The sequence below is a fragment of the Erigeron canadensis genome, chromosome 1 (genome assembly GCF_010389155.1).
Source record: "Erigeron canadensis isolate Cc75 chromosome 1, C_canadensis_v1, whole genome shotgun sequence".
Taxonomy (NCBI): domain Eukaryota; kingdom Viridiplantae; phylum Streptophyta; class Magnoliopsida; order Asterales; family Asteraceae; genus Erigeron; species Erigeron canadensis.
The window spans coordinates 41,665,518-41,680,599 of record NC_057761.1 but is presented as its reverse complement, the minus strand read 5'-3'; the positions used below and the strand labels follow the sequence as shown (position 1 = coordinate 41,680,599).

General features: G+C 34.4%; 3 protein-coding genes across 3 annotated transcripts; 1 reads left to right on the top strand and 2 right to left on the bottom strand.

Annotated features, from left to right (window-relative positions):
- The first annotated feature begins 549 nt into the window (after nt 1-549).
- Nucleotides 550-3,006, top strand: LOC122581609 (probable 6-phosphogluconolactonase 1). The gene is made up of 3 exons (XM_043753855.1): nt 550-770; nt 868-1,003; nt 2,293-3,006. Exons 1-3 carry the CDS (start codon nt 598-600, stop codon nt 2,785-2,787), a joined length of 804 nt encoding a protein of 267 aa, XP_043609790.1. The 5' UTR covers nt 550-597; the 3' UTR covers nt 2,788-3,006.
- Nucleotides 3,007-6,188: 3,182 nt separating this feature from the next.
- LOC122610315 (cytochrome b5) lies at nt 6,189-8,927 on the bottom strand. Its single transcript, XM_043783311.1, has 3 exons — nt 8,673-8,927; nt 7,392-7,458; nt 6,189-6,624 (listed from the first exon to the last, which is right to left on the bottom strand). Exons 1-3 carry the CDS (start codon nt 8,757-8,759, stop codon nt 6,380-6,382), a joined length of 399 nt encoding a protein of 132 aa, XP_043639246.1. The 5' UTR covers nt 8,760-8,927; the 3' UTR covers nt 6,189-6,379.
- Nucleotides 8,928-11,093: 2,166 nt separating this feature from the next.
- Nucleotides 11,094-12,425, bottom strand: LOC122607397 (protein BIG GRAIN 1-like E). Its single transcript, XM_043780366.1, has one exon. It carries the CDS (start codon nt 12,175-12,177, stop codon nt 11,185-11,187), a length of 993 nt encoding a protein of 330 aa, XP_043636301.1. The 5' UTR covers nt 12,178-12,425; the 3' UTR covers nt 11,094-11,184.
- Nucleotides 12,426-15,082: the final 2,657 nt, after the last annotated feature.

The window sequence follows — 15,082 nt, the reverse complement described above, 5'->3', positions numbered from 1 at the left end:
CATCTTCCTTCATTTGCCACGCATCCCTTTTTTCTTGTTTGTAAGCATCTCTTTCTTCCTATCTCTCTCTGTCTAATTACACATAAATTATGATGCTAATTATTCATTGCAGTTTAATAAATGTATGATGTTTAACATATTTTTTGTTTGTCTTTCTTCTGGGGCTTTGTTTATAATGTACTTACCATCTTTACATATATATATATATTTTATATAGATATTTACCTTGATAAGTTAATTCTTAGTTTTATGCTATTGGTTATTTCTTAGTTTTTGTTGTAAAATTTAGTGTTTTTAGTTTTTTGTAAGTTTTGGTGGGTTTTTTTTTGTTGGTTTCTTGACATATAGAATTTGTTCTTTTATTATCTTGATTCTGATTCCAAATTCACTATTTATGTGTTTTAGCATGTTCTTAGTATTTTTCTTGAGGATCCATTTTTGTTTGCTAATTATTTACATACATACATACATATATTCATGAATGTTTGCCCAAAAATGTCACATTTTTGGTTAACTGTTTTTGATCTTTTGAGTCTAATATAGAATTATGGTTTTTTGTTGTTTGATTATTTAGACATTATTAAGGTTTATATAAAGATGGCTCTTTTGGAATCAAACAAAAACAGAGGAGAGGTAAGGATTCATGAAAGTTTGGATGAACTTAGCACAGATTTGGCTGATTATGTTGCTGAATTATCTGAAGCATCTGTTAAAGAACGTGGTGTTTTCGCCATTGCTTTGTCTGGTGGTTCACTCATTACCTTATTGAGGTTACTAATTTTTTTTTTATGTGTTTGATCAGTTACTTAAAGTTTGTTACTTTAAGTTTGTATATATTTTGTATTGAATGATTTGAGTTGAAAACAGGAATTTGTGTGGAGCTCCATACAACAAAACTGTCGATTGGTCGAAATGGTATATATTTTGGGCCGATGAACGCGTGGTTGCGAAAAATCATGCTGATAGCAACTATAAGCTGGCTAAAGACCATCTTTTGTCTAAGGTAAATTTTAGCCTAGGCACATTTTTTGTTATATGTTCTTATCAGCTTTATATGTGCATAATGTGTCAGATTTAGGATCATTCTTCACATTTGTGATGTAAAGTTTCTGCATTTTGCACAGATAGACTGAAAGTGGTCTGGGTCAATCAAGCCGACCCGACCCATGTATTACTTACCTGTTTTAACTTGTTATCCAACCCGAATTTTTTGGTCAAATTTCAAGTATGCAATCTAATTATTGCAGGTCTTATTTTTTTTTAATATAAAAAGTTGACGTATCTTGCACATTTATAATATAAATGTTTATAAATCCTGCACATTTGTTAGATAAAGTTTGTAACTTTTGCTTAATTAAGGCTGGAAACACACATATATTATCTATTGCAGGTCCTTATCTTTTGTTATATAAAAAGTTGACGTATCTTCCACATTTATAAAATAATTGTTTATAAATCCTGCACATTTGTTAGATAAAGTTTGTAACTTTTGCTTAATTAAGGCTGGAAACACATTATTTTTGGTAAATAATGTTGCATAATTATGATAAACTATAATCTTGATTCTGCCTTATCCATTTCTTGGTTCTAAAATCTTAACTACATTTCCAGCTGTTACCTCACATTATTGATTATCCCTGTGATTGTTTAATTGGTAATTGTAGTGGGACAAAAAAGTTCCCCATCTTTATATTAAATATTCACTTGAGGCCAACAAATTAAGGGTCTATCCATTTACTTCAGTTCCGTTTTTGATTTGTAGTTTGTTCGGCTTTTTGTATACAGTAGGATGGATGGACCACCTTTGACTTGATGATATTAGAGGTGGCCTTTTTAGTTTTTACCCATTTACTTATGAATAGACATATTCCGGCTATATTTATCTCTAATGGGGCGAATGGGTAGGACTAATAAGTTTAGTGCAAGTAATATGGGTCAAATGGGGTGGGTCAAAAGTCACTCAAACGATATTTTTAGTGTATACGAATTTACAAACCGAATTCTTTGGTTCAACGATAGATAATTATAGGAAATGATGTTTATTTTTGTAATCTTGCAAGACATATATTTATTATAATTTATAAAGAGTTGGACAGGTAGTGATCTATGTAATGCGCCCAACCCATATTAAAGTAGCAGTTACCCAACCTGTCTGACATGGTCCTTCTGGACAAAGGTGATCCGGGTCAACCCAACCCAGCCCGTATATTACTTATCCATTTGACCAGCTAACAACCTGTTTGACTAGTTCTTATTTGTTAAATACTAACTATACAAGCTCTCCTTTTGCAGCTGCCTATTGTTCCGAGCCATGTACATTCCATCAACGATTCCCTCACTGCAGAAGAAGCTGCTAACGAATACGAGTTTGTGATTAGACAACTGGTCAGAACCCGTGTGGTGAATGTGTCTGACATCAGTGACTGCCCGAAATTTGACCTGATCCTACTAGGTATGGGTGCGGATGGCCACGTGGCATCTTTGTTTCCTAACCATTCAGTTCTCGAAGAGAAGAATGAATGGGTGACATTTATCACCACCTCCCCAAAACCACCACCCGAAAGAATCACATTCACACTGCCAGTTATCAACTCTGCAACCAATGTAGCAATAGTCGTGACAGGTGCTGGAAAAGCGGAAGCAGCCCGTCTGGCAATAGACGATGTGGGACCTGAGTGCCCAGTTTTGCCAGCTAGGATGATTGAACCAGATGTAGGGAAACTGGTGTGGTTTTTGGATAACCAGGCCGGGTCAAAGCTTAAGGGCTTTTCTCAATTTTCTAAGTAGAGAAGGTTAAGCTTAAGCTCTGTATGTGTAGTGGAGGAACTCAATACTTGTTTATGCTCCTGTTCATTTTTCTTTTTCTGTTTTTGGAAAGTTTTCTGTTTGAAGTTTTTGCATGTTTTGAAGGGGCTAGTGGCAAAAACTATGATTTACCCATTTTTGGGTTTTTTTTTCTTAGTTGGAAGAGGTGTTTGATAACATTACCCTTCAATTTACTCTTCAGTTATTTTGTTTTATTTTTTTAAGTCATGGACTTTAATTCTCTAATCATTAAGTAAAGGTAGTTTTTTCATAAATCCATCTCAATTTGTTTATATCATGTCTCTGTCTTTTTATCTCTTTAATCATCTATGCATGCGTGTTTTTAATGATTTGAAATATTAGTTTATCAATTGCTTGATATACATCTACATTCATCCTTATCAAAATCCATCTTAACCAAATAACTAAAATAGTGATAAAGTAGTTTATGTGTTAATAAATAGGTGTCATTAAAGGTATGGAAGTATTTTATGTGATAATTTTTTTTTTTTTTAATCCTTATCCTATTCATCTATCCATCTTTATCAATAAGCCTTACAAGTTAGGTATAAGGGGTCCATTAGTTTAACCAATTTAACACCACAAAAACCACTTTATTGGCTTGAAATTGATACGTTAGTTTTTTGGTTAGCAATTGGTGTGACTGATTGAGCTATAAAAATGGCATCTTTTATGCTAGAAATATCAAAAGGATTCCACATAAAGATGAAAAATAAAAAGGAAGTTTGTCAGCGCCTAAAAGAGACCGTGAATAATAATCCTGCTTGTAAAATAATTTCCGAGGAGTGTAAGCCCACCAGGCTAAAAAAAGTCAAACCCCGACCAGGTAGTATTAGCGGCGACGTCGCCGCTAATACTGCGGGCCCCCGTGTCCTTAATGGTAAATCTGGCAGAGAAACTGTCAGTGTCAGAGTATTAGCGGCGACGTCGCCGCAAATACCTTGGTCGGATTGACTTTTGCCTAGTGGTGTTACCCTGTGCCATAATTTTGCATATATTAGAATTGAACAAGGAGAGGATCAAGACTATTAGAAGATGAACCAACAAAGTGCCTGATTGAGTATATATGTTGTCATAAACAAAATATTTGAGAGCAAAATGATGTTATGACTTATGAGTTATGACATTATTGTAAGCCGTGTTCATATGTGTATTCAACTCCAATTCTAATATGTGAAATTATACCGTTTTTACTTGTAGGATGGTTAGACGTTGTATGGCTTGACGAGCATATGAATCACAATGCAGTCACTAGAATCGAATAACAGTATATTACTTGTTCAAATAAGGATTCTTGAAACATTAGTTTAGTTCATGATTTAAGTGTAGTAGTTCGCAAAATGTATTAGCAAAAAATGCGCTACTAAAGAGTTAGTATATTTTTATTAGCATTAATTTGTTTCCCATGATAGTACAAGAATTCACATCAATCAATAAAGGTGTGGAGAGGGTCTCCCCGCCACTCCCTAAATGCAAGGAGTGCTTCCCCACCCCTCCCTCCTCATCATTTTCTACTTAATTTTCTTTCTATTTATTTTTTATTCAGATAACTAAAACTTTTATTTAATAAATAAAAAATACAACCTAAAGTACAACTAAAACATATAATCTTTTATTCAAACACACAAAACAACTAAAACATACAACTTAACCATATAAACTAAGGCATATATCGGTCATCCGTATTTCTCACACATGGTGTGTTTCTGCGCCAACACCATCTCCAACAAAGGCCCGGTGAGGTGATCGTGTGACCTGGTGACGAAGTCCATATCGTTTATGATTGTTTGGGGGTGGTGGGTTTTTGCGACGTCTTGGAAGTTCTGATATAGCTTTTCCTTGATTCATTTTAGTGAATTTTGAAGTTGTTTAATTGTTTTTGGAAGAATTAAAAGAGAGAAAGAAAGAAAGAATTCGACGAAAGAACAAAAAGGAGGAAAGAAAAGAAGAAAGAAAAGAGAATGAAGAAGGGAGAGATTGATTGATCAATTGCATTGTGAGCCCCATTTAATTTTTATTTGTATTTATTATTATTATTTTTTTTTAACGGTCAAATCCCACCGGCACCACAACCGGTACCACCCTTCCCAAATCCCTCCCCACCCCACTGGTACCGGTTGGACGGGGCGGTGTTCAAACCAATACTAGACCGGTACGTACTTATTTCCTCACCACCGCACTCCGTCCACCCTAATATATGCTAATGTAGCCAAGTGTTCTTCAACATGGTTAATACATCATGATTAAGTGAACATATTAATCTTACATGTGTCAAACAATCTACGATTATCACACATTATAATATAATTTGATTAGTCCTACAAAACAGAATGATTAGTTCAATCTTTTAAAGCCAATTGGTATAAAAGTTTTATGCTTTTATAGTTCTATAAAAATGGAATTGCTATGTGCACTAGAAAAATGAGTAATAATGTTACATGTACTGTAAATAAATCATATTTAAAGAACAACGCACTAAGTATTATTTATATACCATAAATTTAATATAATAATAATAATGTCACAAGCACTATAAATCGGATTTAATGAACAATGCACTAAATATATTCTTATAACACTGCAATATGCACTATTGATTGCTTCAAATAACATGGTTACATGCACTATGAATTTATACGTGGAACAATGCTAGGTGCGGGACGGACCTTATTTAAGAACCTTGACATAAAATAGTGTTTAAATAAAGTGCCGACACATACAACCTAGTTTATTTGCCACGTGCAAACATAGATATGTTTTCCTCTTTCGTGGACACAAAAAATTGTGTTTTATGGCTAGAAAATTGAAATTTGGTGTTTTATGTAAATAACATGGTTTTCTGTACATAATAATGTATTAGGGATCGACATGACCTTAGGACGTAATTAGCAAAATCCTTTTAGCGTGTGTGACAATGAAAATGTAATATTTTACTAAAAATATAAAGCTGCTAGCCTAATATAGATTATAAGCTTTATCCATAGAAAACTTCCATTTTCATCTCTCTCGTCAAATCAAATGCTAACTTCAGTACTAAACATCAAATGCTAACTTCAGTACTAAACAGCCTAACCTTCAGTAATAATCAATGGGACAAAGGTGTCATTAGTCTCATTTATGTCTTGGGCACCTTGCAGGTGCTTCAAATTTTCTACATAGCCTGCCCCAATAGGCCCTAAATTGATTGCTTTTTCGTGGCATCTTGAGCATTAGTCATAAACAGAGAACAAGCATACACATGAAAAGGAACATTTTTTGGATTTGAAACGAATACAATGCAAAATTCAAGGCGTGTATGACTTTTGAACATTAAGTCTATTCGACATCACAGCTTTTTCTCAACTTTCTCATTCCAGATTGAATTGAGACAATGGCATGTTTATTTTTCTTTGGCAAAACCGAAAATAATATTGTCAAATGGCCATGATGACACAAGAAGTGCTGCAAATTCATATCCCAGCAGATTTCATATATCTTTACTCAAATCACAAATTTTCCAATGACAAATGCTAAGCCTGTATTATGGTTCAAAATCGGCTGAATGCAAAAAATCCTACTTCTTGCGCAAGTACACGAATGTGACAACCACCGCTATGCCTACAGCTGCTGCAGGAACCACCCAGTATTGCTTACCAAGGTCAACGAGCTTGTCAGGGATGTAACTTTTTTGTTTCTCTGCAACAACTTCAAGTTGAGGAATGTTTGATGTGTCCAACTCCCCGACACAGAAAGTCTCCATGAGTTCCCTGGCAGTTTTGCTATGCCCTGCATCTTCAAATTCATCTGTGGCGTCTTTCCCTTCAAAACCATATAGGTTCAGAATACAAAACTTGTATGGATAATGTTCATGCTTTAATTATAGTCACCAGAGACAAATATTTCTCCTTTTAAACCGAAACCATTAAACTAAAGAAATACACTGAATGTTGGTTTCTTTAAAGTGGTTAGAGCTTTCTCAGTGTAACTCAGAGGTCCAGGGTGAGTTTGAACTTCAAATCCTGGCAAGTTTTTGGATATCCAGAGAAAAAAGATACCGAACTTTGACCCTTTGCAGGTAGATGGGTCAATTTGGCTTATGCGTTGGCACTAATGTATAAAATGTGTAAAAGGAAATTCAAAAAGAGAAGGTCTTAACGGGTCACCAAAGTGTATTCAATATGCATAAAACCTCCTGAAATGATCTTGATAAATTCAAATATAAGATATTAAATATTTTTCAAGTTCAAGAAAAGAACATAATGTGTTTGAGGCCCAGCCTAACACCCTTTTCATCTGTAAAAAACTCTTTACCCGTTTTCACCTATTTACCCAACATGTTCATTTTGTCACCTCTAAGGAAGTAAGGATAACCTTACCTCTGTGAATAATTGCAACAAAAATAGTCTAACCTCGTGACACTTCAAAATAATGAAACCAAATATCTTGTAAACCAAATCAAACAGTCCACATGCTAATAAATGAGTTAACTTAAAAACTTGTTGAAAGCAGGGATTGCAATAAAAAATGACAACCAAACTGTTAATAATTTGCTAGCTTAATAGGATGTAGGAGGTACAAAGACTAACCAGTAGCCTGAAGGAGTACATCATCTCCACCGGGATGTTCGTCCAGATACGATGACACATCATACACCTGGTAAAGGGACAAATACAAAAGACAATAGTATTTCAGTTTCAGAAACACAGTATATGCAACACTTTCTTATTCAGGCCATTATTTGGTCATGCATTTTTCTCAAATTCTTTTATTTCTTTCCAATTCTCTCTATTTAAATTTATGCAGTCAACCATTTGAGCTATCTCAGCTGTATACATACAACAACCAATTCAGTGACCAAACATCTATCAACCTCTGAAAACTATTATATGTTCATTTATTACAGCATATGCAATCGAATAACTCCAACTTATACATGTCTTTACCGATACATTCCGAATCCATAGTCAATCAAGTATACAAGAAGTATGGCATAACTTCCAAGAATCAACTTCAAATATAATGGTTCTACAGGTATCTAAAGTACGAACGAGATGGATGTTTGTTGTCCCAACCATTCTTGTTAGTCCCGTTAGCATTCCTTCTGAGCCAGGATGAAGCTCTTGTTTTGACTATGATTTGGCCCATAACTTCATTAGTATTAGTAGTTCTAATAGTAATTATTACTGGGGAAGATTCATTTAAGAACCAGGAAGGCAGTCCAAGTCCTCAGATCATATATGACAGATCAAGATTCATACATCACATATGCATATAACCCATGTGCTTAAAGACACACAGGTGTGAATAAGCATAGTCACATTTCATGACTATACTGGCCACACGTTTATCAAGTGTCCAGAACGCTATCCTATTCCATAAAAATTTTTCCCCTGATTTTAGCATGAACCCATCCCTATAATGACTAAACCATATTTGCCGTTCTTTTTCATGGCAAAAAGTTGATAACTGGCAACCCAAACTAGCCCTCAATCAGCTGCCTATCCATAATGTGGGGGGCATACCTAGCTTACTCAACCGTTGCGACTATGGGGCATACCTAATTTGCGGCAATGATGCCCCACCCGTTACCAATTGAGTTACACATTCTTTTTATGTTTTATTAATCTATCTTATAACTTTATCATGACTTAAAATTAGAAAATAAACCAAAAAAAACGGGCATATCACTTATGAGCTAAGGCCAACCACCGGCTACGAAGTGTTTGAATCTAAAACCCTAATATCTATCATTAATTTAATTAATGTTACAAAAAGTAATAAATTCATAAGTATAACATGATGATATATACGGAAAGGTGTATGTATAGATATAGAAAAAGAGTAAAGGGAGAGAGAGAAAGACAGACCTTGCCATCGACAACAATCCAACAATCACCGGGTGAGTTATGTTCTGAAGCTTCTTTCATCGTGTACAATTTCGTTAATGTTGGCATTCTTTTGTTAATTTAACTCCTCTTCTCAATCTATCTGATTAATTAGCTAGATATATATCCCATAATTTATATTTATATTGGATTGGATTTGTTTAACGTTGTTGACTTGTTGGGACGACGACCGATCAGTAATGTACGATAAACTAGCCCTAGATACATGGAACTTAGAAATCTTGTCGCTCAAGCACATATTAATCAATCAGGTTATGTTTATTGGGTTGGGCTCTTTAGGCCCATTGGGCCTTCTTCATCCGATATCTTGAGAATAACTAAAGTAGTGTTGCACTAGGACTAGTGTATTTGCACTTTCACGAAATCATGATCTCTTTCGAAGATCTTAATTAAGTCTTGTTCGTTGGCTTCAACTTTCTTGACTTTTTCTAAATTTTTTTTTGGCCTCCATTTCGGGTAAAATTTGAGTAGTTTGACTAACCAAGTCATAATATTCGTTGTGAGTTGATGATTGTATGGTGATAAAAATGGATATTTGTGTGTTTAAAATTGGATGAACTGGAAAGCTAATGTTATGTACATATGTATAGTATGTAGCTCGATATATTCGAATCGTGACATATATACAACATAGTGGGAGTATGAGGTGCATTTGAGAAGGTGGGATAACACGCTTGGACCCTCCAAGCACTTAATTGGGCGTGTGGTTTCGGGATCAACTTGAAGTTGGCCGGACCCAGTTTGGTGCATGCATCATTTTTTGATATACATATGCACAAATCATTAAACTATACCCAGCCATCTCCTAGACACACATATATTCATAATCAAGTAAATTAAGGTGAATGGTGATCGATCACTATTATCATTATACTTGTTATATTCATATTATATAAATGTTATATTTGTATAAATTGTATAACCACATTTCTAAAAGCATATTAAAAGTCTGTTCGCTGAAAAATCATATACATAAGGTTTTAAGTATGTTAAACTTTTCACTTTTATATGTCTTTTGTTCATTTTCGGTTATTTTAAACAAAAGTTTTGGGAGATTTATTATAACTCAATTAGAAGCGTGACATATACAAGCAAAAAGGTATATATATAAAGGGAAAATGCATCAAACGAGTTTACCGCAAGAACATATTTTTATATAAGGATTAGTTCCCTCGAATGTAAGAAACTTTGAACGAATGTATATAGTAGAAAATAACTAAAGTTGTGTGTATTGTATGTAAACAACTTTGAAATAATGTTTATTGTATGTAAGAATTTCGTTTCAACCAATTACAATCCGACAAGTGGCACCTGTATATGGTTGCCACGTATGTTTTCTTACATACAATAAACATTTTTTCAAGTTGCTTACATACAATACACATAACTTTAGTTTTTTCCTACTATAGACATTCGGTCAAAGATAGTTACATTCCAGGAAACTAATCTCTTTTATATATTACGAGTAACTCTTCTAATTTATAGATGATACAAAATCCTTTTTTGATTTTCATGGTGCAACCAATATAGTTGCAGTCAATAGCAGGGAATATAAGCCCATATATAAGTATACAAAATAAATAGCCAATTTTATACATGAAGTATATTAGTTTTAAATTATGTTAACTGTAATGATAAATTTAAAAATAAAAATCATACTATGTGTCTAATTTAGTTGGGTAAAAAGAGAAGCTAGGGTCAAAATTTTGGATAATATGTGTCTAGGCACATTTTGCTAAACTCGTCTCACTTCATTGACTTAAATAATTTAACCAGTTCTTGTAGATCCGCCTCTTGTTATTCTGTTTGGTTTTTGTAGTTTGTTACTTAATTTTTTTTAATGAAACCAAAATATAGATATCTAATAAACTTGTGATGTGATCATGTAAAATCTGTAGGTTTGCTCCAATAATGCGGGGCCCGTGGGAGTTTACTCCAAGGTCTCGAGTTCAAGCCTTGGTAGGTTTTCCTCGGCGGTATTTTTCAATAAAGGAGGTGGTATGGTGAAATAGATTATTTAGGATCCGCTTAGTGCGGGACCCTTTCATTGTGCGATTAGCATACATCATACGCGTCTGAGGTAAAATTCACTTGTCAAAAAATAAATCTCTAGGTTTGCTTGAACTCGTAGATACCCACAAGGCCACGAATGATGGATATATGAATGGAACTCAATGACGATTGATGAATGTATGTGATTTCGTCCGAAAAAGTAAATAATGTAAAGTAAAAAAATAACTAAGATTTTTATAAAAATGTAAATAAATCTAAACTCAAAAAATGTAAAGTAAATGTTTATATATGTGTGCAAAAGGTGAGAACCAAATTTGTGATGATGTGCTATGGCCGGATGGGTTGAAGAAGTTATATAACACCAAGAAATCACGAATAAACAAAGAGATATTATTGATAAATTTACCATATATTTTGATTAATTTACCACAATTTTGATTACAAACATGCATACACACACTTAGCTTGAGATAGGTGCACCTCTCTTGATACTATGCATATGTGTAGTTTCATAAACAGGTAAACCACTTGAACTATAACCAAAATCACAACTAGCTAACTCAAAAAGATCAGAACTTGAATCGCTGTCTCCATCTTCGTCGTCATTAAACCTCTTGAATTCTTGAATATCTTCTTTCTGTATACACTTATTATGAGATTGATAATGGTCTTCTTGTGTTTCATCAAACATCTTTACTTTCTCCACAAACCCGTTCCCAAAAGTCGTGTTTTTCTCAATGAAGTCACACTTTTGGCTGGCATTGTCAATTTTGTTGATATTTCCATTGATGGGTGCTTTTGTAATTTGACTTTGTGGAGGCTTGAGATACGAATAGGCTTTAAAGTGGTCTTTATAGCTTGAGGTCTTTGTGGGTGTGTGTGCTACTTGATAAGTTGGTGGTGTTCTATAGCCCGAGCTTGACGAGGTTGAAAATAAAGATTTCGAATCGGAATAATGCATGTTGGTGGAGGTGGTGGATGTGTTTGAAGTCATAAAATGGCTAATGCTACTTCTTCTCTTCCTTCTCCAACCACTTGGATTCTCATCTTCATCCTTTGTTGATTTTGTTTTAGACTTTGATTTCTTTGAAGATGTTTGGTTAAATAGGGAATTCAAGAAATGAGCCAACTTTCCTCCCGGTGAGCTTGGTTGCTTGAACTTCTTCTCTTTGTTGATCATAATAGGATTCTCCAATAACATGGCTTGTAGGGGAATGGGATTCCCCCCTTTTGGCATGTCAAGACTCATTCTTCCAAAAGGCCTCATGCAATGCTTTTGTGTTGTGATACTGAAATTCCTGGATTCGTTACTGATGTTTTTGTGGGTGCCAGTAAAGCTTTCACTGACCCCCGAGAAATAGCGAGTGGCCTCAAACACATCAAGTTCGTCTGAACCGTTTCTTTGGTGAAAAGCTTTTTTCGGTTGGGATGAAAATGGGATATTGTCCGACATTGTTGAAACGAAATGGGGAAGTTTTTTTGAGAGAACAAACAAGATGGAAAAAGGTAGCCACTAATCCAAATTATATTAACAAGTACTCTTAATGTATTTAGGTTGAAGTATTATGTTAGCTTCTTTTCAATAAAAGATGTATCTTGAGTTGGAGAGAGGAGTGAATGAAAAGCATAATAAAAGAAAGAATGGGAGAGATCAGAAATGTCATTGAGTGATATGGATAAGTGCGAGTAAAGTTGATTGCTTTTATAGCAATCTTTGCCATCCATGTGTTCAAGATATGTGATTAATATATACAAATGCACAACTATTTATATTGATCATGTACAAGTTTGTGTTGGGACAGTGAAAATGGTTTGGTTGGCAGTAGGACATTGATTTTTGTGGTAATGGTAGTTTGTATTGGAGAAAATTGTAGGACTCAAAAAGAAGTGGAACACTCATTAGGTTAATTTGAGTAAAGGGACATGTAGGGTAGAACGGAGAACAGAAGCTGGAATCTTTATATCATTTTTCTCTTGGTGGGTTTAAAGCCATAAATTTTTGCTATGTGTTGTGGGGGACAAAGGATGATCCAAGATCTATTGGATTCTTGCTATTTTTCAAAAGACTAATATTCTCATACGGTAGCATTTTTTGTTTTAGGAACGAATAATGCATGGTTCCATGAACTATTTCCTTGATTTGGTTTTCTTGATTTGATATATATGAAAGCTTAGAATGAAAATTAATGCAATTTATTCAGTCAATAAATCAAACAAAATACGATAGTTTTATTCCGGTTTAAATTCAATCAAATCAAAACCATTATGCAAAGTCATACTACATATTATTAGCATAAAATGACATTAACAGATGGTTCAATTTGGACGGTTCTTATGATATTTTTATGCTTATTGGTGGTTTCTGATTATGGTCAGTGGTCAGTCATCACCAACAGTCTCTAGTGGTCAGTGACGGAGTTATGTGGTGGTCAAAGGTGGCAATGACAACCTCACAAATTCTATATAATTTGAGATTTCTAGTACTCTTTCTATGTATTTATTGAGTTTTAAGGTAATTAGCAACCCCATAAAATATCCATTTAAAATCTCATGCCTTCAAATAAACTTGTTATTATTATGAAAATGGTTTGGCAACCCTAGACTCAAAATCCTGGCTCCACCACTACCAGTGGTTCATATACCTTATCCTTGTACCACAAGTAATCTAGCAGACAAAAATATCGAGTGAAATTGGTGAGTGGTTCCTTTTTCATACTCGTAATAAGTATAAATCAAAAGTATACATTATGAAATCGATATCGAAAAAAGATGATGACTTATTAATATGGCAGAAATATTGTTGAAATTTCAAATATAAAAGAACAACTAATTAAATTATTTTGTCTTTGTACTTTGTGTTTTACATTTACATTTTGCATAGTTTGATTATTTTATTATCAAGCTGCAAAAATGGGGATGCAGGAACACATGCTTTAGAATGATACAAACAGATCTGCAGTTAACAATGTCATTGACAACTTGACTGCCAACAAAGCGGCACTCGCAGCCGAAATTGAACAACTTGAAGCTGCAGAACATGCTCGCAACACCGTTGAAGTTGAGTACATTATTTATCTTCGACAGCACATCGACTGACACACACAAGCTATTTTTCAGCTTACCGCAGCTACTAACACGTTAAACCACACTATAGACCACGCATTATACTGGCAAGGCGCTATCGGTGGTGGTCGTCCTGATGATTATCTGACTGAACCCGGGGAGGAGTACGCATCTCCGCAACCAGGCGACCATGTCGGGTCCCCTGAACGCTATCGGTACATTCATCGCAATGACGGCGACAGTACTGTGGACTCGGACTACTCCGAGGCTTAGTCTTATGTATTGTGTTAGTATTAAGTGTGTTTATTAGTAACGTGTTAGTGCTAAGTGTGTTTATGTTTTTATTGAGCACATGTTCGTATTATGTAGTAATGTTTTTATTTTACTGTATTGTATGTTATTTATTAATGAAATGTTTAAGTGTGTTTTTTATTAAATTATTGAACTTGTGTAAGTTAGAGGGTTAAAAGTGTTTAATTAAATAGATGGTAGAATATTGGGTTGAAAATGTAAAATTAAATAAACAGTGGGTCCTATACTAGTTTTGACATTGTGGGTGTTTTGGGGATTAGTCCTTGGTTAGTTCTTGGATGATGTGGAGCTGATGTGAAGCTGACAAGGATTAATCCTTAGAGAATAAATAACACCCACTGTGAATGTCGTTAGCTTCAATGAATTGCGGCTGCTTGGAATCAATGTATGTTGTTGTAGGTGTTTGACATTTGACGCATGGTTGCATTGAATTAAATGCGTGGGTGTGTGTCCGCACGTGATGATAGAAAGAGGTCCAAGTGTAGGTAGTCATATATAGGACCATTTTTTATGGCTTTTGTCTTGTACAACTTTGAACAGTCTTATTCGATTTTAGCCCGTTGTCACCTTCAGTCTTCTAACTGATGAGCAACATATAGGCCAATAGCATGTGGTTGATTATTGTTATGTTAAATTATTATACAGTCACCTTCAATCCGTCTAACTGATGAAATTCCGTTTGTATCCTTCTCAACTAGGGCTGTTAACGATTCGACTTAATGATTATTACCAGTGGATCTAACTAACTATGATTAAATGTTTACATTGTGTAAAAAAATCATAATGTTTAATTGTTTATGTCATGTAATGAAGTTTTAAATCCCGGTTATTAGATGTACACGAGTATATATTGCAACCATATAAACTGTCACTTGTGTGTTTTTTATTGATTGGGTACATTCAATAACCGAGATACGAAAGTTCATTTACAAGACATAGAATTTTTACAAGATATTTACGTAGCATAGACATTTGTTTATAAT

What these genes read in the sequence shown, in the direction of transcription:
- LOC122607397 (XM_043780366.1), bottom strand. Translation starts at nt 12,177, where the DNA reads ATGTCGGACAATATCCCATTTTCATCCCAACCGAAAAAAGCTTTTCAC.
- LOC122610315 (XM_043783311.1), bottom strand. Translation starts at nt 8,759, where the DNA reads ATGCCAACATTAACGAAATTGTACACGATGAAAGAAGCTTCAGAACAT. An exon ending in GGATTGTTGTCGATGGCAAG is followed by an intron (nt 7,459 to 8,672) that starts GTCTGTCTTTCT and finishes TCCCTTTACCAG; the next exon opens with GTGTATGATGTGTCATCGTA. An exon ending in TGTACTCCTTCAGGCTACTG is followed by an intron (nt 6,625 to 7,391) that starts GTTAGTCTTTGT and finishes ATGGTTTTGAAG; the next exon opens with GGAAAGACGCCACAGATGAA.
- LOC122581609 (XM_043753855.1), top strand. Translation starts at nt 598, where the DNA reads ATGGCTCTTTTGGAATCAAACAAAAACAGAGGAGAGGTAAGGATTCAT. An exon ending in TCACTCATTACCTTATTGAG is followed by an intron (nt 771 to 867) that starts GTTACTAATTTT and finishes AGTTGAAAACAG; the next exon opens with GAATTTGTGTGGAGCTCCAT. An exon ending in AAGACCATCTTTTGTCTAAG is followed by an intron (nt 1,004 to 2,292) that starts GTAAATTTTAGC and finishes CTCCTTTTGCAG; the next exon opens with CTGCCTATTGTTCCGAGCCA.